Source organism: Lissotriton helveticus, chromosome 2_1 (genome assembly GCF_964261635.1).
Source record: "Lissotriton helveticus chromosome 2_1, aLisHel1.1, whole genome shotgun sequence".
In the NCBI taxonomy this organism is placed as follows: domain Eukaryota; kingdom Metazoa; phylum Chordata; class Amphibia; order Caudata; family Salamandridae; genus Lissotriton; species Lissotriton helveticus.
Window position 1 is genome coordinate 933776432 of NC_136059.1, and position 25404 is coordinate 933801835.

Sequence of the window (25404 nt, forward strand, 5' to 3'; positions counted from 1 at the left end):
TCATGCATTACCAAGCTAATGCTCTTAGCCATGTTATCCACCTCCCATTGGATAAAATGGTTAAGAATTGCTCAGGGCAGGTGTTAGCTTTTGGAGATATTCACGCTTAGCATGAATATCTCCAAAAGTTGGTAATAGGAGATAGCGATGTTAGCGACTGTTTCCAGTCGCTAACATCTTGGCACGCCCACTTTGCATGTCATTAGTGATAAATATCTCTGACATGCAAAGCGGAGTCCAAGATGGTCGCTATCTCCTACTAGCTGTCGCTAACTGGTGTTAGCGACAGCTAGGTAATAGGGAGATCATTTTATCTCCGCTTTCTTGGCTTTTAAAGCCAAAAAAGCGGAGATAAATCCCTTGATAATATGCCCCTTATTTTTTAGCGTTCAAATAGATTTCACATGATGCGAGAACCAATTAATGACAAGCGGGCACAGCCGTGACCCATAACATTCAAGACAAAACAACGGAAGAATGGCCAAAAGGGCAAAGTAAAAATCTGTCTGTATACTTGTAGTCAGTGTTACAGACTCAATAATTTTGAGCACACCATTGCTTTTTTCAATATTGCATTTTCATATTGCATATGGGGTTTTGCGGTCGACGACGTTTCGATGCCGCCTTTAAATATAGGGCATCATCATCAGGACAAAAATTTCAATCATTGTTGTCCTACACATGAATTATAAACACTATGCCTTTTGTTGCATTACTTCACACAAATTATTTACACGGGAAGAAGGGGGGAAAGAAAGACAAAAGATACACATGAGTTTTGGGCATGTTATTTTAAACCTCAATGAACTGAGTGAAGTGAAAAAAACGGCGAGTGAGGAAGTGTTTTTTATAAAATATTTTTGGATGTCAGGCGAGTTGTTTAAAACCTGCGCAGGAGTTCGTGGAATAAGGTGGAGTGGCGAGTGATGGTGAGCCATTATGTTGCAGGGCAATGAATCTTATAGTTGGTGACTGCCCGAGTCTACGAGGCAGGACGAATTCAAACATAGTGCGAAGGCTCGCGATCGTGGTGAAAGGACGAATGCACTCAGCATGCACGGTTGGTGGCTGCGTCGGGATGCAAACTATCATGGCCTACGTGAAAGGCGATTTACATGCATAGTGCGAGGCCGTGAGGGGGATTTTTTAATGGTAAACCTACGTGCGTGGTTCTCTCGTAGTTCCACGAGTTCTATCACAGTTAACGGTAGGATGATCTTTCTAGAAGGAAAAAGGGGGGAGAACAATTGGTCAAGGCGCCCATGTAGTCAGTGGCCGGGAGTGAGGAGTGAAGGGCATAAGCATATTTACCAATTCCAAACAAAATGGTCAGTTTTCGGATCCGCCTAGGTTCGAGCACAATCGCTCAATCTGCAGAGGGCGAGGCAGGGGTTAATTACCAGGCCCAGAAGTAGCGTGGCATATATACAGTGCAGACAGTTCAGAAGGGCGAGTGACTTACTTCAATCCTCGGGAGCACTGTGGCAATTACTGCGGTCCGATGAGTTATGGCTACAGGCCGGCGGAGCAGTGTGTAAAGCCTCGTGGGTGGCAAACAGCGAGAAGGGACTAAAGTGCTGAGTGACTGGTGGTAGGTGCGAGGAATCAGGGCGGCAGGTGGTGAAACTCAAGGTGAAAGGTGTACAGGACGGCGCATGTGACTTAAAAAGAATACATTACGACAAAATGCTTTCATGTAAACAGAATATTTAGGCAGGAATTACAATAGAGAGGTCCAGTCTTCAAGGCGGTTTAGGCCATTTCGAATGCTGTTAGTTTTCAGGATCCAGTGGAGTTCTTCTTTGTTGAGCAATTGGGATATGTCCCCTCCCCTGAGGGGTGGTTTAATGATGGTTACAACTGTCCAAAGTAGGTCTTTTTTACTGTGGCCTTTTTGTGAGAAATGTTCTACAAGGGGTGCTTTGGCCGTTTGGCACCGGATCCTACTGCGGTGCTGGCCGATTCTAAGCTTCACTTTTTAGCTTGTCTGTCCTATGTAGATAAGCATGCAAGGACATAAAATAGCATACATCAAATTTGCAGATTTACAAATAGAGAAGTATTTTCGATCAAATTTAATGGTGCCATATTCAAAAGTCTTGACTTCAATTGTAGAATCACAACAAACACAATTTCCACATTTAGTATGGTCTGTGAGGGGAGGGAGACCCCATGCGTCATTTATTGTTGTTTTGAGTGGTTGCTGTGGGAGGGATGCCCTTACCAAGTGGTCTTTAATGTTCTTGGCCCTTTTAAAAGCAAACATAGGGCGATCTAGTGTTAGTTGGCCCGCGTTAAGAACTGGCCAGTGTTTAAGCACACTTTTTCTAATGGCATTAGAGGCTGGCGAGAATGTGGTAACGCAGATGAGCCTATCTTGTTCTTTTTTCTGTTTAGGCTCCAGAAGGGTCTCTCTTGGGCAATACCAGGCCCTCTTCAGGGAGCGACGCACCAATTTACGCGGATAGCCTCTGTTTCTGAGTTTTTTACTGAGGGTTTTAGCCCTCTTTGAAATAACAATTACGCCTAATGCGTAAAAACTGGGAAAAGGGGAGGGAATCTCGCAAGGCCCGTGGATGGTGACTGGTATACTCTAACAGAGTATTACGCTCTGTTGGTTTGCGGTGCAGGGAAGTGGTTAGTCGGCCTTCAGTATGTTTTATTTCTAGGTCTAAGAAAGGAATAGAGTCTTTGCTAGTGGACAATGTGTATTTAAGTCCTCCACTGTTGTTGTTCAACTAGTGTAGGAAACAAGTGAGATTGTCTGGGGATTCAGTCCATAGTAGGAAGATATCATCTATAAAACGTTTTCACAAGGCGATGTCATTGTGGAAAGGGTTAGACGTTTCCAAAATGCTGTTAGTCTCTAGATGGTCCATGTACAGGATAGCCAGGTTAGGGGCAAAAATGGCTCCCATGGAGGTCCCTCTAACCTGGCCGTAGAATTGTTCTTCGAAAAGAAAAAAGTTTTTTGTCAAGCAAATTTCCAGTAGCTGGAGGATGAACATAGATGGCACATTGTGAGGGCGTATGCGTGTTTCCAACACCTTTTCAATCACCCGGAGAGATTCATATTGTGGAATATTAGTATAAAGTGATTCCACATCCAGCGTACACATGGTGCTGGATGTGGGATCAAATGGATGGTCTTCGATCAGGTTGATCATAGCCATACTGTCCTTGATGTAACATGTGGTCTCGGGACAAATGGTTTAATAAAGAAATCTATGTAATGGCCCAGTGGTTCTAGAACGGAGCTGCACCCTGAGACTATGGGGCGGCCCGGTGGTGATTGTGGGTTCTTGTGGATTTTTGGAAGACAATAAATAACAGGGGTGCGGGGAGATTTTGTGTTGAGGAAATCAAACTCTTTTTTGGACAAAAAACCTGAGTCAAGTGCCTCTGTGGTGACTCTAGTGATCAACTCCTGAATCTCACCAGTGGGATTTCGTGGGAGTTTGCAATAATGCTCGGTGTTGTTAAGTTGGCGTAGTATTTCCTTTTTATATAGGTCGATATCCTGAATCACTATCCCACCCCCTTTCTCTATAGGTTTTATAATCAGGGACTGGTTGTTTTTAAGGGAGGCAATTGCGTTCTTTTCATCCAAAGTGATGTTGTAGGGTGTGAAAGACCTCTTATTCTCAAGGTTGGTGAGGTCAGTGAGAACCAGTTTCTCAAAGGTTGGTATCTCAGGTGGGATCATACCGGCTGTGGGGGAGAATTTGGAGGGAGGTTTGAAGGGAGTGTTGCAATGTTTGGGTGGGGAGGGATTCAGAATGAAATAACTGTGTAGGTGAATTTTTCTGAAAAATCTCAAGAGTTCCATTTATGCGTCCTGAAAATTGTGACGTACTGTGGGACAAGCGAGAGTCCTCTGCTCAAGAGTGACACTTCGTTGCTGGACAAAATATGTTCCGTTAGGTTAAAGATTGGCAGGAGAGCATTCTCTAATTTATTAGGGGTGTCATTGGCATTGTGATTAGCACCAGATGTTGCTACCAACGGTAATGCTGGCGGCGTGTGAATCGTTCGCCTGGGGGGTTCGGTGGTTTTTGCCATGCCTGGGGTTGCTTTCCCCTGCCCCTGGGTTGGCCCCGGCCGCCTTCTAAAAAAGTACGGTTAGAAGGGCCTGGACTATCACTTTGATCTGACTGTCCTGATGACTCAGCTGAGCTGTCAGTGAATCCTACATACTGTTGCCTCCTATTGAACCTACCCTAGGGTCTTTGATTTTGTGGGCCGTTGTAGGGGCGGTTTGTATAGTAATCTTTGGACAAATAGGGGTATGCTCTTTCTTGACTAAAATTCTTAATATCTTTGCGTACTTTAATTGCTTTTTTGTTCAATTCAAATTTGTGAAAATCTTCAATAGTTTTATTTATTTGGTCAAGAAGTTTGCTGGTCTCTGAGCTGGTATTATTGTCTTTAATCTGTTTTTCAAGGTCTGCTATTTCTGTTCTGAGTTTTTGTAGCTCTTCTGTAGCGATGTCAATCCCGAGCACCATCCAGTGCCGGGAGCATGTTGTGCTAATGTAGCTGAAACCATTAAAATATTTAGGGTTGCTGGTAAAAACCCCAGGCACATTGCGTACTTGTAGGCCCAATGGGATTGTGTTGGATTTCAAGTAATCTGTTAGAAGTCTGATAATTAGGATTAATCGTACCTCTTTTTTCTTTAGTTTCTCTAAGTCATCTGCTAGTGATGTACTTGATCCAGATGGTGTTTCTGCTGAATCAGAAAGGAGAGACGGGCCTCCTAAAATGTTGTTAATGTATTCTAGATTGTACAGAGGAGGGTGGGGATCAGACATGCCTAGTAGGGAAGTTCTGGGGGGGAAAAGGCAAGGAGAGTCTTTAAAATGAGGGATTGACAGGGGTAAAACAAACAGGGGTGGACAAGGTGAACCCACTTGTGAGAAAGGGGCTAGGATTGCCTGAATCCCTTGCAATCCAGCGATTGCGCTAAACACTGTTAAAAAAAACCCAAGGGAACCCAAAAGGTATGCCATAGGGACCTTGGGCAGTATCATATTACACAAAACATTGGTCCCTATTTATGGACAAGATAATGTACAGAAGCAATAATCATACACTTGATAGGTGATATGTCTTTTGTCCAGCCGGACAAGAAATTTATTTTTTAACGTTCAAATAGATTTCACATGATGCGAGAACCAAATAATGACAAGCGGGCACAGCCGTGACCCATAACATTCAAGACAAAACAACGGAAGAATGGCCAAAAAGGCAAAGTAAAAATCTTTCTGTATAGTTGTAGTCAGTGTTACAGACTCAAATTATTTTGAACACACCATTGCTTTTTTCAATATTGCATTTTCATATTGCATATGGGGTTTTGTGGTCGACGACGTTTCGATGCCGCCTTTAAATATAGCAAAACAACAAAAGAGGGATGCCAGTACTGATAGTATAATTAACAAACCACTTATACACCAGACAAAGATATACTTCAAGGCTGGGAAATACTATTGAATAGCCACTTTATTTTGCCAAAGCTATAAAAAGGTACAACAATCCTTAGTGGGTATAGTCAACACTAGAGACATTTTTTTGTGACAAAAATGAGAATAAGGGACACAGCACAAAGTGAAATATCAATCATACAATCATAAATCAAACATATCACAGTCATACCACAAACATTCATACATTCGTACTAGAGTACTTCGCACAGACTGGAGAAGTCATACACCAGTGGGGGAAGTAACAGGTCTCCTGTAGATTTGTAAAAAATTCAACTCAAAACAATACACTCCTTAGAGTCATAAATAAATCAATTATTTCTAAATATTTACAAAAGTGAGTGTACAGTTGTCGGGACTAGTGAAATACAATTTATAACACTAGAACAACCAGAGGCAGACCAAAACAGGGAGGGCCAACGCGTTTCGAATCCCTAGTGGTCGTGGGGATTCTCCTCAGGGCCAGGTTATTCTATAAGAAAGAAGAAAAGAGCATATGTATGCAGATTTCAAAACAGAACACTGGAGAGCACTACAACACCTACAACACCACTCAGCTTACCAGTTGGAATCTATCCAGGAGATCGAATTCGTGAGTAGAAAAGACCTGAATAAAACCATAAACAGAAAAAATACAAAAGAGTGTGTGTAAGGATCATGTGAACTTGAGAGGGACACAAGAAATACCTTAATCCTAGGTGTCCTGAATGGCAGGAGTATAAATAATTCCGGTACAGTGGGACCTGTAAGGCAAGACACATCATAAGTGCCAACTCTTCTTTGAATTGGTGGGAAGTCAATTGTCCTAATTATAAGCGTCTTACCAGGGGTCCCAGGGCTGTGTGTTCCTGGGCGGGTCGTCACCATTTCAATCCCAATGGTGTGGAAATTGTATTCGTCACAGACTCCTTACTGTAAAAGAATCGGGCGATCTCATAAGCTACAGGCCGGTAAATCAGAAGCTGCAATATAGGCGCTTGTTCAAAACGTTCCAAAGGTGAACTTACCAAATATCGAAGGGTCCATCAAACCGCGTCCTAGTCGTTCGGCGTATCTCTTAGCGTTAGTCACTTCGCGCATGCGTGGAACAAACATGCCTAAATATTCTGTTTACATGAAAGCATTTTGTCGTAATGTATTCTTTTTAAGTCACATGCGCCGTCCTGTACACCTTTCACCTAGAGTTTCACCACCTTAAGATGGCCGCCCTGATTCCTCGCACCTACCACCAGTCACTAAGCACTTTAGTCCCTTCTCGCTGTTTGCCACCCACGAGGCTTTACACACTGCTCCGCCGCCCTGGAGCCATAACTCATCGGACCGCAGTAATTGCCACAGTGCTCCCGAGGATTGAAGTAAGTCACTCGCCCTTCTGAACTGTCTGCACTGTATATATGCCACGCTACTTCTGGGCCTGGTAATTAACCCCTGCCTCGCCCTCTGCAGATTGAGCGATTGTGCTCGAACCTAGGTGGATCCGAAAACTGACCATTTTGTTTGGAATTGGTAAATATGCTTATCCCCTTCACTCCTCACTCCCGGCCACTGACTACATGGGCGCCTTGACCAATTGTTTTTCCCCCCTTTTTCCTTCTAGAAAGATCATCCTACCGTTAACTGTGATAGAACTCGTGGAACTACGAGAGAACCACGCACGTAGGTTTACCATTAACAAAATCCCCCTCACGGCCTCGCACTATGCATGTAAATCGCCTTTCACGTAGGCCATGATAGTTTGCATCCCGACGCAGCCACCAACCGTGCATGCTGAGTGCATTCGTCCTTTCACCACGATCGCGAGCCTTCGCACTACGTTTGAATTCGTCCTGCCTCGCAGACTCGGGCAGTCACCAACTATAAGATTCATTGCCCTGCAACATAATGGCTCACCATCACTCGCCACTCCACCTTATCCCACGAACTCCTGCGCCGGTTTCAAACAACTCGCCTGACTTCCACAAATATTTTATAAAAAACACTTCCTCACTCGCCGTTTTTTTCACTTCACTCAGTTCATTGAGGTTTAAAATAACGTGCCCAAAACTCATGTTTATCTTTTGTCTTTCTCTACCCCCTTCTTCCCGTGTAAATAATTTGTGTGAAGTAATACAACAAAAGGCATAGTGTTTATAATTCATGTGTAAGACAACAATGATTGAAATTTTTGTCCTGATGATGATGCCATATATGTAAAGGCGGCATCGAAACGTCGTCGACCACAAAACCCCATATGCAATATGAAAACGCAATATTGAAAAAGCAATGGTGTGTTCAAAATAATTTGAGTCTGTAACACTGACTAAAAGTATACAGACAGATTTTTACTTTGCCCTTTTGGCCATTCTTCCGTTGTTTTGTCTTGAATGTTACGGGTCACGGCTGTGCCCGCTTGTCATTAATTGGTTCTCACATCATGTGAAATCTATTTGAACGCTAAAAAATTAATTTCTTGTCCGGCTGGACAAAAGACATATCACCTATCAAGTGTATGATTATTGCTTCTGTACATTATCTTGTCCATAAATAGGGACCAATGTTTTGTGTAATATGATACTGCCCAAGGTCCCTATGGCATACCTTTTGGGTTCCCTTGTCTTTTTGTAACTGTATTCATGTTATTATCACAGCCAGCACCATTTTAATTGAAACTTTAGTCCACATCCTTTTTCTTCTTCACTTATTTTTTTTCTCTTTCATTTCATCGTTCTTTAGCGGCACTTGGGGTTTAAACAGTATAGGGAGTGATCATGGCATTGTAAAATATCCGGAATTGAGTGATTCGGGTTTGTTTCAGCATTTGGTTAAGATGGCGCTCCATTGCAGCCGATTCCACCGGCAACCGAGAAGTCCTTCGTTTGTGTCCGTCAAAGTCAGGGTTGATAGAGTCTGTGTATGGACAGCGTGTGCACAGGGAGTTGAACGCAAGGAGAAACAGCGAGGAGTTTTGACACGGCGAAAGCGGAGGGTGCGAAGATTGTGGAAGGCGAGGAGGTTTCGGCCGGGACAGTTTGTTACGTTCCGGTAAGAAAGAAAAGTTATGCCGCGTTAAAAGAGAGGGGAACATGGAAAACAGTGGTTAAGAATCGGTTATATTGTTTTTGTAGGTGGCAGGAGCAGTGCAGTTTTGGGCACACGGTACAGACAGCAGCTTGTTACATCTGAGAAACAGAACACTTGTTGTTTTGAACACATCGAGGTAAGCTGAACCTCTTTGTTTCTGGTTGAGCGAAGCAGAAGCGTTTGTTTAAGAAGTTTCACAGACATTTTCTGTATTTTCTGTGTTTTTTAATTTCTCAGAACCCGAATTCCTGGTTTTTTCTTGAGTGAGTATTATTTTGATTAGCTATCAGCCACGAAGAGGTGTGGTGACGGGGAACTTTGACTACTCGTTTTTCACAAGAACACAATGTCAATTTGACTTTCAACATGCAACTTTCAGAGAATCGACCAATTTGTTACCAGTGTGTTTCCTGTATTTAATTGGAAGTTTGTTCAAAAATGAATGTTCATATATTTTTATAAAACGATTGTATTACTGAGATTATGTATATGTTTAGTTCCAGGCCCCTGAGGAAGAGCCCATTGGGGCTCGAAATGCATCGGGCATCAGTTGGGAATCAACGTGAAAGCAACATTATTACATGAAAATATTGTAAAGAATTGTATTATTTCCTATTTTTGAAAAACGTTGCAGTTAAAGATTAATAAATCGTTTAATTGATTGGTTTGAAACCACGAAAGCAAATACACAGCAGCATCATTTCTATGTTAGTCTGTAGAAATGTGAAATTAAGATAATAGATAAACATTGTGTTGACCATTGAGTTTAATTTAGAATAGCAGTGATGTTCTAATTTCCCTCGGGCCACTCGCAGTCTTAGACCACAGTCCGTCTTCAGTTTCCGCGCCTAGGGCGTGTATATTTACAATAGCTGGCCATGGCGTCCACACACGGAATACTTGGCGTACTCCAAAAAGCGTGGATTATACCATCGTAAGGTATGTTAAACGGCCCGTCGCGTTCGTTCCCCCGTTCATTATAACTATGGCCTTTCGGTTATTTTTGATCGTTTTATAACTTACACCCGTGTCTGATTGTTGTTCAGATACGTGAAGATAGTCAGACTTTCAGGTAGGCAATGTCTTACTTGTACTAGGTTGGAAACAACTATCTCGTAAACGTTAGAGACTAAATCTGTTTTCCACTGTGTTTTGAACACCAAACAGGTTTAAAGCCGACAGATTGAACATACAGATAATCTTATGTGCGCCTCTAATATGATTATGAAGGTATACGTAGGCAACGCATTAACAAACAACATATGTGGCTTTTCATTACAGCATTAATTTACACCAGCCCCAAGTACACTCGGGTAAGATAAACATTCTAAAAGCGTTACAGTTCACTACTAAACTGGTTGATGACATTAGTAACATACAGACATTTCTTCACTTTATAGGCGAGATTCCACAATTATCAACCCAATTGAGGTATGAATCTTTACACAGAATTTGAGTTTTACCTAGCCACCATGGGCATACATGACAATCAACACATTTTCATTTTTTTCTTTTAGAATTTCCCCTGAGGAAGGTACCGTTTCGGTACCGAAATGCATCGGGCGTGTTAAATGTTAATGTTGACTGAATTATAAAATGTACTGAGAAGACTACCAAAATGTATATATGATTTCTAAACAATAGTGATTGTGATGAATTTATGATTTGTGAAATGGCATATGAATTATGTTGAATTCAAGAAAAATTAAAATGTATGAAAAATGATGGTATTATAAATTAATTTAAACTGAAAAGCAGAATAGGTGTGGGAATACACCGAGTGAACAGTGCATGATTGGACTAACCTTTCGGCTAGTCTTACCTACATTTTAACCTAGGAGTGACAACCCTCTACAATCATAGCACCAATGGACAATAAGGTCTGAATACTTATAAACTAGGAGTGCTCCTTGCGCATCCCTCATTAATTTTTCTAATTAGAACCACAACAGCGATTGTGCAGAGAGGTCGAGTGGAATGTTCCTTCGAGATAGGTGGCAGTAAGGACAGGATAAGTGCCACCTTTTGCTGAAATTCTACATCCACCAACCTCAAAATAAGGCCCTCCATATTTGATCTGCTCCTCTCTTTATGAGTTCTCACAGTAACTTGGTTTCCACTTCAAGCACTGATCTTTGGTGAAAAGGTTGTCCTAAGAGTTTTCCTCTTAAGTGAACAAATTTTTGCACTGACATTTACATCAACCATCCATTGTAAAAACAATATCACCTGATCAGCGCAGAGATGGTAATGTGTGCAAGTTCTTCAGTGCAAATGTATTTATTTATGTAGTTTAGGTGCTTATATGACACCAACAAAGATGCCTCTCAACCGCTTTGGAGGCCATGCATATAAAGAGTAATAAAAGGTGATTGGCTACCTCTAACTAGAAGATTAATGTTCAATGCACTCTACACTGTCTACAAAGCCTCCAAAAGAAGAGGACCACTGTACCTGCAGATTAAATGTAAGCAATAAAAACAAAACAGGAGACTTTGCTCCAGGCTCCATAGACATCACTCAGTCTTATTATAAGAAATAATAGAGACTACTTTTTCAATATAAGCATCCAAGCTCCAGACTTAGGTACCAGCCAAGATTCGAAGCAGTATATATGCTTCAGTAGACAATTAAAACACAGCTATTTTTCAGGATAACTACATTGTGCCACAATCCTGAGATAGAACTCAGAATGATAATCACACCTTCAAGTACAATTCACATTGTACAGCCCAGAGATGTAGAGCAGTCCAACCAGCATTAACTTTCTCTATCAAGGTAAGTTAATAAGGGCTGACCTATGAGTAGCCTCTGCATTATACAGTAATGTCGACTCATATATGATGCTTCTGGCGCACACTGATGATAATCTCATAATATTCCGTGATTGGCAGACAATTGTAGTTCATACAGGCTGCATAGTAACGTCCTTATACTGCTTAATCCTTTAACACTTATATTAGACATATTTGCTGCAGGTCTTGTCTAATCACCCTGTACAGTACCAGCCCAAATGCCATTATCCAGCCACCACCAACTGAGCAGGCATGGAGTAACTGAAGAGATCTGCCATTTACTTCTGCCCAATTGGAGGGCTCTAATCTAGCCCACCACTGCAGGTCCCCACTGGCTACATACTGCTTCTTCACACCTCCCAGTGACAATCAGATATAGGATGATTTAGGGCGACCAGGGATCCCAGATTTTCATTAGCTGTCCTGGCAGATTTTGGGGAAATGTAGCTCATGTCCCAGTTTTTAGGGAGAGTCGACTTAAAACGGCGGGAGGTGAATTTTTTTATGTTTTCCAAAGCAGGGATAGTTAGCAGCTATTATAAGAAAGCAATTTAATTAATAGGCATGCTACTGGTTTTAAAAATTGCATTTTATTTATGTTGTTACTATCTCTTCTATAATTCTCTGCTGAGGAGCGCTGTCATTCTCAGCTGGTTGAAATAAAATTGCAGTCCTTCTTCTATTTTTGGCTTTAAAATTCTGGTCACCCTAGATGAGAGTAACAAAGGCCATCACAGCTGATCTCCCTGATTGTTCGCGCTTTACAAATGTGGATTATTATTATTATTATTATTCTCCATCAGAGTGACCAGGCGTTTGCCCGTGGGTTCCCGGATTGTCACCTGCTCTCCCGGCAGATTTCAGGAGATATAGCTTCTGTCCCTGTTTTTAGAGAGGCGCGACTGTGGAAGGTTTGTTTTTATGTTTTACAAAGCAGGGATAGTTAGCAGTTGTTTCAAGAAAGCAACTTAATTAACAGGCAAGCTACTGGTTTTAAAAAGTTGCACTTTATGTATGTTCTAATTGCCTGTTCTGTAATTCTATGGCAGGACGGAGGCTCAGATTATGCTTACTCAATTTCTTTACTGAAAAACACAGCAGCCAATCAGTACGCAGTAAAGAAATAACAAACTACATTACCCATAAACCCAGGGTATAAATAGGGTCATAGAGGTGAACACTTCCTCTTTCTTTGCTGCTGCGCAGCCAGTTAAGTGCCTTATTTCATTACCTTGCTCTTTATGCATTGTGTTTCTAGATATTTGCACCGCTTATTTGTATCTTACTTGTGCTTCGATTTCGCACTGTTTGCGCTCTCTTCTCGCCGCTCGGCGTGTTGCTACGAGGTCGCTGGCCTCGTTTCTTGTTGGCGCCTGGTCGCTACCCTCGTCTTTCTTGTTGGAGCGTGGGTTCACCTCCTGGGCTTTCAACGCGCATTTCGCGCTGTTTGTTTCGTTGTGGAGCGGGAGTTGGAGCTGGCAGGGTCGCGCTGCCTCGCGCGTCCCTTCCTATTTGGCAGCGGCTTCGCGCATGCGCGAGTGCTTTGTTTACACGCCCAGTGAAGGCGTGTGTTTTCCCTCAGCCGTCAGCTGCCTCAGACGGAGGGAACATCTGGTGTCTTCGACGCTTGCCCTGTGGTGCTGCCAATTGAGCTCCCTGACGCCCTCTTTCTACTTGAATTAGAGGGTTGTATAAATTATCATAGGCTCTGCCTAGAGTGACAGAAATTGTTGGTATTTAGTGCGAGTCCTCCCTCCACGTATTATTGTATTTTGGTCAGGTTTTTCCTGCATTTCACGACTTGCACAAGGGGTATCACTCCCCCAATTGGCTTTGCCTTTTATAAGTTCTGCAAAACTTATCATTTACGTTCCTGTGGACTATATTTGGTGGTCTTGGTCACCATGGCGAATTACTATGATGAGGAAGGTGACGATTATTATGAGGAGGATGAGCCTTCTGCGTCCCTTGATGACTACATGGTCCAGGCTTTGTTTCAGGCGATTGCGCCATTGAAGAAACATCTTTCTGACTATGCAGCCCAACAGGGTTGGGTGCCTCCTACCTCTAGTCGTAGCAAAAAATCGCCAAAGAACCGTCACAAATCCAACTTTGCTAAATTGGCCAGGACCCTCTCTGCTCCTTCATCGAGGAAGCGTGCTGCGCCTGCCCGTTCGGACCCTCCGTCTGACACAGATGATGGGTCGTCTTCTTCTTCTACGTCCTCTGAGTCTACTAAGCCTCCACCTTCCAAGAAATCACGGAAGGAACACTATGTTGATGCACCCTCTTCTCCAAAGGTCTTAACATTTAATCCCGCGGACATCATTCATCCTAATTCTTCTGCTTGGTTGCCATCCCCCGAGGTGGCTGACTATGTCCAATCCCACATTCGTTCCCCTTTTGAGAAGGATGTGTGAGCTCGTTTACGCTCAGAATGCCCTCGCCCTGACCTTTCGGACAAGCTTGCTTCCACGCCTGATGTTGACTCTACCATGGTCACATACATGCGTAAGTACTCTAAAGATCCTACTAAGGGATTGGATAGGTCGTGGCGTTTGTGCCAGGACAAACTTCTGGATTTATTGGGCCCTCTCACGAAAATCCTGGACTTGGGTTACAGGGCAAAGGAGTCTGGCGTTCCTATTGACCCAGATGAGTTAATTGGTTTGTCCCAACGGGCTGTCTGTTTTCTTGGTAATGCGAATTGTGCCTTGTCGGCGGAGCGTCGTCGCTCCATTTTGATGAAACTTGATCCTCGTCTTACTGATTTAGCGTCTTCGGAATCTGGTCCCCAAGCTCAAGGTTTGCTCTTTGGAGCTCCATTTCTTAAGGAGCTTACCAAGTTTGTTTCAACCTTTAGTGGGCTTGATAAGGCTCAAGCGAATCTGAGACGGGCCTTCCGCCCGGTTTTCGGCAGGGCCGGACGCAGGGGACGTTCGTCCGGCCGTGGGTCAGACCAGCCCGCTCAACGGGGGAACAAGTCCCACAGAGGAGGACAGGGTAACTCCTACAACAAATCTTCATTCTACCCTTCAAGAAAAGTCAGAGGGCAGTTTGGCAAGGGCGGTTACAACGGTAACCAAGGAGGACGTCCAGATACTTCCGCCTCAGGTGAGCCTCATTCTCGCTTCCAATGTGATTTTGGGGGGAAGAATTCAGTTTTTTATGCACAACTGGCGTTTGATCTCAAACGATGCCTGGGTGCTGGAGACGGTGCAAGGGTACAGGATAGAATTTTACACTCGCCCTCTCCAGCGCCTTCGGCCACGCCCTCTTGTTTTTTCCCGACCAGATCAGGAGGTTATCTCCACAGAAATATCTTCCCTGTTGGCCAAAGAGGCCATCGTTCCGACGTTTCCTCAACCCCAGGGATTCGTCAGCAACGTTTTTCTCGTGGAGAAAAAAGGGGGAGGGTCTCGTTTAGTTCTCAACTTAAAAGACTTCAACGGTGGCGTTCTTTATCGCCATTTCAAGATGGAGGGCATCCATCTTCTCAGAGACCTTCTTCAGGAAGGAGATTGGATGGTTCGCCTGGATTTGAAAGATGCCTATCTCTCGGTTCTGGTGTATGCCCCTCATCGTCGCTACCTTCAGTTCCAATGGTTGGGCAGCTGGTACGAGTACAAGGTCCTTTCTTTCGGCCTTTCTTCCACTCCGTGGTGCTTCACGAAGCTCCTTCGTCCTGTGATGGAATCCTTGAGATCCCGCGGAGTTCGGTTAATCGTCTACGTCGACAATTTTCTCCTATTGGCTCAGTGTCCGGTTCTTCTTCAATCACATTTGCAATGGTCCGTGGATCTTCTACAGTCTTTGGGTTTTCTAGTGAATCCCTTAAAGTCGCATTTTTCTCCATCTCAGACTATGGATTTTCTGGGCTTTCAAATAGATTCAATCTCATGTCAGTTACTTCTGCCAGGCCAGAAGATCAGGTCCATCAAGAGGGACTTGAGGTCACTTCTTGCTCAAGAGACAGTCTCTCTGCGCTCAGTGGCTCGGATTGTGGGTCTTCTTTCTTCTTCCATCCAAGCGATTTTTCCAGGCCCATTACATTATCGTGCGCTTCAACGCCTCAAAATCCGTCATCTCCAGAAGGGTCTTCATACTCGGATCATGTCCCTCTTTCAGAGGAAGCCCGGACGGAGATGATGTGGTGGTTGGACCACATGGAATCCTGGAACGGTCGAGCGCTCTTCGGGAGGACTCCCGATGTTGTGATAGAGTCCGATGCCAGCCTTTGGGGCTGGGGAGCCCGTTGCGGTTCAGTGTCAACAGGGGGTCGTTGGTCGTCGGAGGAGTTGTCCCTCCACATCAATTGCCTGGAGCTTCTGGCGGGCTCCTTCGCGATTCGATGTCTCTCTCCTCTCCAAACGAATTGTTGCATTCTTCTCAGAATGGGCAATGTCTCAGCAGTTCGTTATGTGAACAAACTGGGGGGTACCAGATCCAGACTACTCTCGGAAATTGCGAAGGATTTCTGGCACCTTTGCTTGGACCGCAAGATCACTGTTATTGCCGAATACCTGCCGGGCTCCTGCAATCTGATTGCGGACTGGAACTCTCGCCATCTGCGAGATTTCAGCGATTGGAGGCTTCATCCTCGATTATTTCGCAAGTTGTCCCGAATTTGGGGGAGTTGTCACCTGGACCTCTTTGCCTCTCGACTCAACACCCAGGTTCCCCAGTTCTACAGTTGGAGGCCAGATCCGGAAGCTCTAGCCACGGATGCATTTCTCCAGGTCTGGCCTCCTCTGTTATGCTATGCATTTCCACCATTCCTCATGATTCCCCGAGTTCTAGCCCGGGCCCGTCTCTTCTCGTCAGAACTCATTCTAATAACACCTCTTTGGAGGGCTCAAGCGTGGTTTCCAGTTCTTCTGGAGATGAGTTGCTCATCACCGCTCCTTCTTCCACATGTTTGGAACCTGTTGCTGGATCCTCTTCGGGAGCCACATCCTCTTGTCATGTCGGGCCAACTCCTGCTAGTAGCGTGGAGAATTTCGGGGAACGCTGGAAAATCCAAGGCTTATCGGGAGACGCTACCAAATTCATCAATGAGGCTTGGGCCCGCAACACACATAAGCGCTATAACTCAGTTGGAAGCGTTGGTGTGATTGGTGCTCACAGCGGTCGGTGGATCCCGTTTCAGCGGATATCTCTCTGATCATTACTTTTTTGGCTTCCATGGCATCCTCTGGGCTAGCTTACAGAACGGTTAATAATTTTCGTTCTGCGATTTCTGCAGGTCATATTCCTGTTGATGGTAAACCAGCGGGAGAACATCCCTTAATATCTAAATTGTTGCGGGGAATCCGGATGGTAAAACCTCCTTGCGCCAAATATGTTGCCCTTTGGGATGTTTCTATTGTTTTACGTTTTCTATCTGATTGGCCTTCCAATAATCTTTTATCCCGCAAACAACTTTCGGCTAAGCTTACTATGCTTTTGTGTTTGGTCTCTTGTAAAAGAGTGTCTGATGTGAGAGCTTTGGACCTCGCGGGTCGCACCTATTTGCCTGAGGGTGTCTCTTTTGTTATTTCTAAGCGGACAAAATGTAATACTGCTGAGGTTACTTATCCTTGTTTTCCGCACAACCCTCAGTTGTGTGTAGTCCAATGCCTAAAGGATTATGAGGTAAGCACTACACCTTTTCGTTCTGATCCACATGGTCAATTGCTTATCGCTTTACAGAAGCCTTTCAAGCCTGTTTCTCCAGCTACGTTGGCACGTTGGTTACGTTGGCTCATGCAGGAAGCGGGCATTGATATCTCCATCTTTGGGGCCCATTCTGCGAGAGGAGCTATGGCTTCCAAGGCTTTTTCCATGGGTGCTAGTCTTCATGATATCATGAGAGCTGCGGATTGGTCATCTGAGTCTGTTTTCAAAACCTTTTATTTTAAACCAATTGTAGATGTTGCATCTGTTGTGGTGAGGAAGCTTTAAACAAGCATAATCTGAGCCTCCGTCCTGCCATAGATTTAAAAATTTGCTAACATCCGTGCCAAGAATTTTCAATTCTATTAAGGACAGGAGGCGAGGATTATCCCACCCTTATTTCATTATTGTCTTTATATTATGCATACTGCTTTTATGCTGTACAATTTTGGTTACTGTTTATGAAATGTTTCCCTCCCTGTCCTGATTACTGTGTTCAACTCTTGGGGAACAGTTTTTACAGCCTCTGTCTCTTTTCCTCAGGCTCCGACCTTAAATGAAGTGTGCCGGGATTTTCTTTTCCTGATTGGTCTCTTGCTGTTCCTGTGGCTCTGGGAAGTTTCTTCTCCACTTCCGCCGGATAATGACCTCTCCGGGGGACTCCTTTGATGGATTGTTTAAGTTTTACGTAGGATCCTTTACTTATTGATTATGGACAAAGAAAGAGGAAGTGTTCACCTCTATGACCCTATTTATACATTCACATACTCTATGGTTACCCTGGGTTTATGGGTAATGTAGTTTGTTATTTCTTTACTGCGTACTGATTGGCTGCTGTGTTTTTCAGTAAAGAAATTGAGTAAGCATAATCCTCGCCTCCTGTCCTTAATAGAATTGAAAATTCTTGGCACGAATGTTAGCAAATTTTTAATTCTCTACTGAGGAGCCCTGTCATTCTGTGAGCTCACTTGAAGGAAAACTGTAGTCCTTGTTCTATTTCGTGAAATGTCCCGGTTTTTGGTTTTAAAATTCTGGTCACCTTATTCTCCATCCATGCCTGATCAGTGTCATAGAGTCTGAAACAAAATGTCTCAGATTGGACAACCCAATGCAGTAAGCATCTAAGTGGACTATGATCACAGGAAATACCATAAAGGAACAGGCAGAGCTGCTCAAGGCTGCCAGCTCGCTGAAACCCAAACTGTGCATGTGTTTCTCACACCTCTTCATCCACCACACTTCAAAGCGCAGTGTCCCAGAACACGATACCCACACCTCAGTCAGTGTTCATCACACATGACATTAAAATCCCTTCTCACACAGTATCAAAACAAAGACAAAGCTCATTAAACCACACACCCTACATGGCGCAGCATGTTTGTCCATTTACGCAAGTGATTCGGTGCCTCTTAAGTCGGTAATAAATACCATATAAATGTTGCAATACAATGCGAAAGAAAAGTACGTGTGACAATGTTCTATATTATAGTGAGTAATATCTTTTCACTCCTCGCACATTAGTGAATTAAAAGAGAATACAGAACCCATTTGGCATTTATAATCGTCATAAAAAGATATCTTCTAATGTTTTGTCTTTCCTCTAGGCGGTCGCCAATTTAAACTACGAAGCCGTGCTAGAACGTAGCAAGCTTGCCCAGCAAGGCAGCGTCTGAACATCTGAAAGAGGCTCCCGAGTCCTGCGCTCGCGCCTGCCCGGGTCAGTCACTCATTGTTCTGCGCGCTTGCACGCAGTGTAACTTGTCTGGCTGTTCCCTTTGAGGCCTGAACTGTCACAACTCTCTTTAATTCCAGTCAGCCTTTTTGACAGGTAACAAAGATTTATCTCCCATCCTGTTCCTTTTTTTTCTATAGAAAATCATTCTCACAGTAGGACACGGCTTTGACGTGTAATAGCTAGACTGGTTTACAGTGAAGCTTTGGAGTAAACAAGAAAGGGAAAACGTAACAAGTTCACACTTTTGGGAACAGCGACGACCATTGACCTTTTAACAAAAGAACACATCTGGATTTTCCCGCTGTTCTGTCATGCAAATGTCTAACGTTATATTCAATTTCTTGTCCCAGCTTAAAAGGACTCTTGCATCAAGTGGAAAACTAGATTGCCCCTTACCGATCATCAGAGGGCACCAGATTCGGAGTTCTGGGTGCGCCCCGCGCTGCTCTGCTCCCTATGGTGTCTCGTCGGCTCTGATGTTGTTTACAGCGGCAGCGGCAGTGGTTTGCTTTCGGCCAGACCTGTCTAAATCCCGCTGCGTGACTGGCCTTTCAGATGTACTAATGGGCTATATTTGTAAAGTGATAACATGATCTCCGGTGCCCCGTGCCAGGGACCCTGTGTTTGAGGTAATATATCTGCGCCACGTGAAGCTGCATGCACGATGGGCCAGCGCGGCTAATGAGCTAGGACCTCCCTTGCTTAGGAAACAAGCACTGGCAAAGCCAATAGGTCTCAGCAATCCTAGAACTATAGGTGTTGGCAATGTAAATGCATTTGAGTACTGTTCTGAGGCTATTTTTATTGATATTCTCAATGCATTACCATTGCCAACGCAACGCCTATAGCTCTCAGATTGCAGAGGCCTATTGGCTTTGCCAATGCTTGTTTCATTACTTATGGCAACGCTGCATGATAAATTAAGGTCATCACTGCAGGTAATCTTGCATATGGTGGCCTGGATTGAACTGTTAGTGGCCGACGCTTTGGTAATTAAGGCACGCTCATTCGTATGTTTCCAGGTAGCCCTCTCCCTTTTATATATTGAACAATCAAGTAAACAGGTTGACCTGCTGAAGTGAGTTTATGAAATACTTAACTGTACAGCAAGGAGTATAGGCTGTGTTAGGGGTACTGCATGCACATTTGGTAGGGTGAACAGATTTTGAAAACCAAAAAACGGGACAGTCATTGACATAGAAATATGGCTAAATGTTGGCACTGGTCAGTGCAGTGTCAACATTTAGTCCTATTTCTCTGTCAATGTATTTTCCTATATATATATATATATATATATATATATATATATATATATATATATATATATAACCCATAGGGAACACACCACAGCATGGCCAAGCAAGTCTTTAGGGCCGGCGCTAGGCATCGGCAGTGTGGGCAGCTGCCCAGGGCCTCACGCTCAGCTAAAAAACAGAGGGCCCACTTCACTATGAAAGGCCACACTTTCACAGTTAGCCCCCCTGCTCGTCCATGGCCCCCTGCCCCACACAATCACATTACAAATGTGAGGTATCTTGACCTTGCTCCTCACTGTGGGGTGGCATTCCTGAGGATGCAGGGGTGGGGGTAAGGGACAAACAGAATGGGGCAGACATTATTTTGATTCACAGTGTCAGGGGCGGGGTAGTGCCTCTGCTAGGTACCATCCATTCTAGGGGCACTTTCGGCATTTTGTTTCTAGTCGACAAAAGGCCCAGTTGTTTCCAGGATCAGCTGGACACAGTTAAGGAGAGGTGGGTGAGGGGCAGAGGGAGCAGCCTGATCAACAGGCTTTTGTTAACTTATGCATCAACCATAGGAAAGATTTTTTACATTTAAAAATGTGTGTAGAACTGCCAGTGGTAGCGCAGTGTTTTGCTAAATGCCTTGTTACTGCGTCGAGGCCCAGGGGAGGGGGCCCCACTTCCCTGGGCCTCGAAACACTGGAGCAAGCTGCAAGGTCCCCCCAACCCTGGGCCTCGAAATACTGGAGAAAGCTGAAAGGGCCCGGTTTGGGGGCCCCCTTCCCTGGCCTTTGTAGCCATTACTCCCTCTTTCCTCTCCTTTTGTTTATTTTTTTCTTCCATGAAACTGATCCCAAAAAGAAAAACACTTTTGCTGCAAATGTCATTTTTGGATATTTTTCTATTCCAAAGTGCCGCCTCGGACCGGAGAGAAATAAAAGGTTAAAAATGTGAAAAATAACTAAATAAAGCAAGACAGTGTGGGTCGCAAAGTGGGCAGATTGATTTTATTCACACCCAAAACACATTATCACCACTTTACAGAGTTTGCTGTGTAGCGCTACTTTTGTTTTCTAGTCTTTCTTTGAACAACATTGTTTTCCACGGGTGGGGAAGTGCACCATTCTTGGAGTGTTGCAATACCTGGTTGATGGGTGGATTGGAAAATAAAATGCGTACTGCGGCTCTGTGTTCACGGATGTGGCCTTTTTTAACCATACTGCTTACATTTTGTAAGGATATAAGTAGTGGAAATTGAAACGGGTCCCTTCTGGGCCCTGTAGTCATGTCCATAACTTTTCAGGTAAAAGCACTCACTGATTTATGAATAATAAGTGCAAAAGCGTTAAGGTACCCATGTTGTTCCTTCTTACATTTCACATACGTTACTTAATCTTGCATTCCCGTGGGTTTTAGCTTTATCCAGGATGTTGTTACTTTCTTTTATTTAGGCAGCATATTACTCTTGTCTAGTGCATGATTTGAACTTTAGTCGTATCTGGGTGTTTATAGCGGGCACAATTTGGTTGCAGTTGAAGGCAGAGCGAGGATGTGGCACTATCGGCAGAGCAGACGAATTTGGGGCTGGGAAACCAGGTTCAGCCTACATGACCAGTCCACGAGACCACTCTCCTGAGGGAGCACATTCCCGTGCCAGACCTTAGAAGGCTTGCAAGTCTTTAGAAGCCCTGTTGTCTTAGCACCAGCAGGTGGACCCTACCGGTGGCGAGTGTGGGTTAACCTTAAAGGTCTGTCCACCACAATCCATACTAAACTTCACTTCCAGTCTTGCGGGCAGGCCTACGAAGCAGCAAACCTTAGAGCAGCAGTGACTCTGTCACTGAGGTCACAGGAACCTTGAGCAGGAAGGCTCTAGGGCGGTGCAACTGGTGAGATCGCACCGAGCGCTGATTTCAGGTGGGGCTTCATGTTTGCAAGTATATTATGTTTTTAAAAGCACTTGCTGCCTCCTTCCTGGATGGCAGCAATTTTCGGCAACAATAAAAATGTCATGATAACTCCAGTGATTAATGTTGTTCCTAGAGAGAGAGATGGAGTTTTGTCAAGTGGATGCTTTGACTTGTGAAAAGGTAGCACAGAGGGTTAATATGCCTGCTGCAAAGAACATGTACCATGCAGATCACAAAATGCACATTATGTAATTATTTCAGTGGGTTACTGCTTTTGGCAGTGAGATCCTTTTATTTGCAGTTTATAAGTTAATATCCTAACATAGAACAGTGAGCTAATAACTATCATCTTAGAGCTGCATGCAAACTGAAAGGTATACGTTAGAGCATTGTTTTTTCCCCAGTCTTTGTTTATCCCAATGCTGCAAATAGGGTTCATTTAGATTGAAATCAATTCTGGTTATTTACCAGAACCCCCAACCATGGTATTACGCTCTAAATTCAGAGTTTGTGTTTCTCCAGACCAATCACTTTTAAACTATTCTGCCTACTAGTATGATTGTCATGTGACTAATACACCTTGTAGTTCTTTGTCTTATGTAACATTTCCTATACAGTGATATACACACATATGATTTATCGTCTCTGTGTAATGTGTGTGATATAAAGTGCTCTGTCACCCTACACTGGTATCAGTGGCACTGTAAAGCAAATTAAATGCATCTGAACGAGAATGTGGTTATGGAGACTTGAGGGGCACTGTTGAAGGGTGGTAGTGAGGGAATCCGTAGCAGAGGGAGTCATTGGGGGCACTAACAAACATTGTCACAAAGGGCTCTACCAGCACTAAAGCCGGCCACTACCACTTCCTACAGTTCTAACACCAAATCAAAAACGTTGATTTGAAAACCCCTTGAATCTGTAGAATACTTTCGAGTAAATGTATGACTTAGTAGTGGTCTCGGTTGTTCTAAGTCTTTTTTTTATTTATGTACAATCTTTATTTGTTTGCAATGGTGTCTTGTAATTTTGTATTATATGTGTTATGTTTTTGCACTGAACATTATTCTGGTGAGTAAAAAGCCCACATACAAAAAAGGTTGTCCTATGAGTCTTAGGATGTGTGTGGGATACTGGTGAAGGGATGTATGCTAAAGAAATTATTAAGTATCAATGCAATCCGAAGGTGTCACAATAGTGGCACAGAAAGATGACTGAGCCTTTTGAAATTTGCAATTATCTCTATGGTGTGAAGGGTTTTCTCTTGTTTAATTTTATATTTTGAATGATTCCGCCCCTCATTACCTCAACAGGATCTCTCCCCTTTATGAGACAGAACTGGAATTTTTATCATGCACTTACTGGAAATAACCAGTTAACATGGAGTAAAAAAAAACAATTTTTGTGAGACCTGCACCTAACTTTTCCATCTAATGTGACAAATGTAATCCATTTTATACACCTTTAGAATATATGGACTTATTTAATCAATAGTCCTGCAATGTCAGGTTCTGTGATGTCACTTCTTGTGATGTTAAGTGTAAATTAGAGGGGCCTCACATCTTCCCTTTCGCCCGGGTCCCCCTAAGTTAGGACCGGGTCTGTGCACACACACTTCTGTAGCATGAAAATGAAATACATTCTCAGCCAAGCTGAGGTGTGTTACAAGGGGGGCTTTATAATTCTGGCCTTGGGTGCTCTGCAGAAGCTGATTCCCCTCCCATTTAATCCTGTTGTGCTGATTGAATTAAGTCAGGCAGCACAGTAGGAGACTCTTTCAAACACCTTGTCTCTGGTGTCATGAGAGGGCCTGTGTGAACGTGAAACTTCACAGCACAGTAGTGTATATATGTGTATTCACCTGACCCTCTCTTAAAACCAGGACATTTATTTGTTGTTGTAGAAAGTGTTGGTACACTGGGACAGTCAGGGAAAAACCGGGACTATCTGGTCAAAATCCGGGACTTCTGATTACCCTAACATTGGTGCTTGCCCACAAACGCATATACTCTTGTTCTGACAAGCAAAAATGAACTCACACATTCAGAGATACACACAAATCACAAAGGTACACCGACACACACACAAAGCTAAGCACCTACATAAATACACATGTACGCATTAATTAACACACACAAGACCCACACACAGACACTGCTGTACTGAGACACACAGACATCCATGCACACGCTGAAGCATTGAGAACAATAGTGTTAATGCTCCCTAGAATGTGGAAAAATTGTAAGTACGATTTTTACAAGAACTTCCGTTCTTCACAACCTTAGTGCATAGCTAATCCTTGCCAGTAGAAGTATGGCATCACACATACGTCAAAAGTCATTGGACGTACAGAGTGAATGCTTTTATGAAGGCGCTTCACTGGGGTTGGGCCAGAACACATTGTGCCAATACATTTCAATTGTTCTGTGTTTATGGTTATATAGAGTACTAACGCACAATGTTATTTTAAGCACCTAAGCAAAAGAAACACATTTCTCCAGTTTGTCACATTCACAAAAAATGTGGATTTCTACATTTTAAGGTATCTGTGCAAGCTTGGAAAGTCAGTTTGTACTCTACTTATTATGCAGCATGCAAGTACACTTTCATTTGTTTAATGCACGTGGCCTGGTCAACCACACAAACCCCACAAGTTTTGTGGTAGAAATTAGTTTAATTACAGTTGTACGTTAAATAAATTTTTCCAATATCAATAATTTCTATATTTTTTAGTTGATATGTTAACAAACGGGTAGACTTTTCCGTTTTCCCCCGCTGTTTATTCAATGTGCCATTCATAAGCAGAGGAACAAAGACAACGTGGTACACTGCATCCAGCACAAATGTACTGTCAACTGGCCGGTTGGGGTTTTTACGGATCCTCGTTTCAAATCTAGAGCCTTGCGCTGGGCAGAGGCAGAGCGGAGCACATTTTTATGTGTTTGCAAAGTCTCACACGCATATATATTACAGGATTTCACAAGCCTTTGCATGTGCTACAGAAATCTCACCTTGGAAACAGAGGTGCTTCAGACTTGTCCTGTATATGGGTCATGCAGCAACTTCGAGAAATTTGTTGTTACTCGTAAGCACTTTAGATAAAGCAAGCACATATAAAACGGTGACGTCCCTTTCAGGCATGAGATTTTTAAAAATAAAAACGTTGGGCGTCGCAAATTAAAACACTAGCGCTCCTAACATGTGGCAGGACTGGTCACCCATTTCAAAACATAAAAACTGTAGTCTCCAAATAATACAGGAAAATGGCGGCTGACTATGTTTAGCAGTAGTTGGCTGGTGCTCTCAGGGAGGGCTAAACACGGGAAGAGGCGTTGACGTATGCATGCTCTTGACAAATGGGGAGAACGCAAAATAGAGCGACGATGGTGCCAGCAAATGGGAAGCCTATAGTTGGGCTGTAAGTTCATAAAGTAGATACAGCATTATTATTTGAGACTTAAAAATCGGAGAGATGAATATATGTAGTGTCAGACCTATGTCTGAGTGTCATCGTCTTAC

At 43.5% G+C, this 25404-nt stretch overlaps 1 protein-coding gene across 1 annotated transcript in view; it reads right to left on the minus strand.

Annotated features, from left to right (window-relative positions):
• LRRC2 (leucine rich repeat containing 2) overlaps window positions 1-19246 on the minus strand; it is an 878803-nt gene extending 859557 nt beyond the window's left edge. The window contains exon 1 of the mRNA XM_078677386.1: window positions 19128-19246. Coding sequence (XP_078533512.1) covers window positions 19128-19134 — 7 coding nt within the window. The 5' untranslated portion in view covers window positions 19135-19246. The remainder of the gene's footprint in view (window positions 1-19127) is intronic.
• Window positions 19247-25404: the final 6158 nt, after the last annotated feature.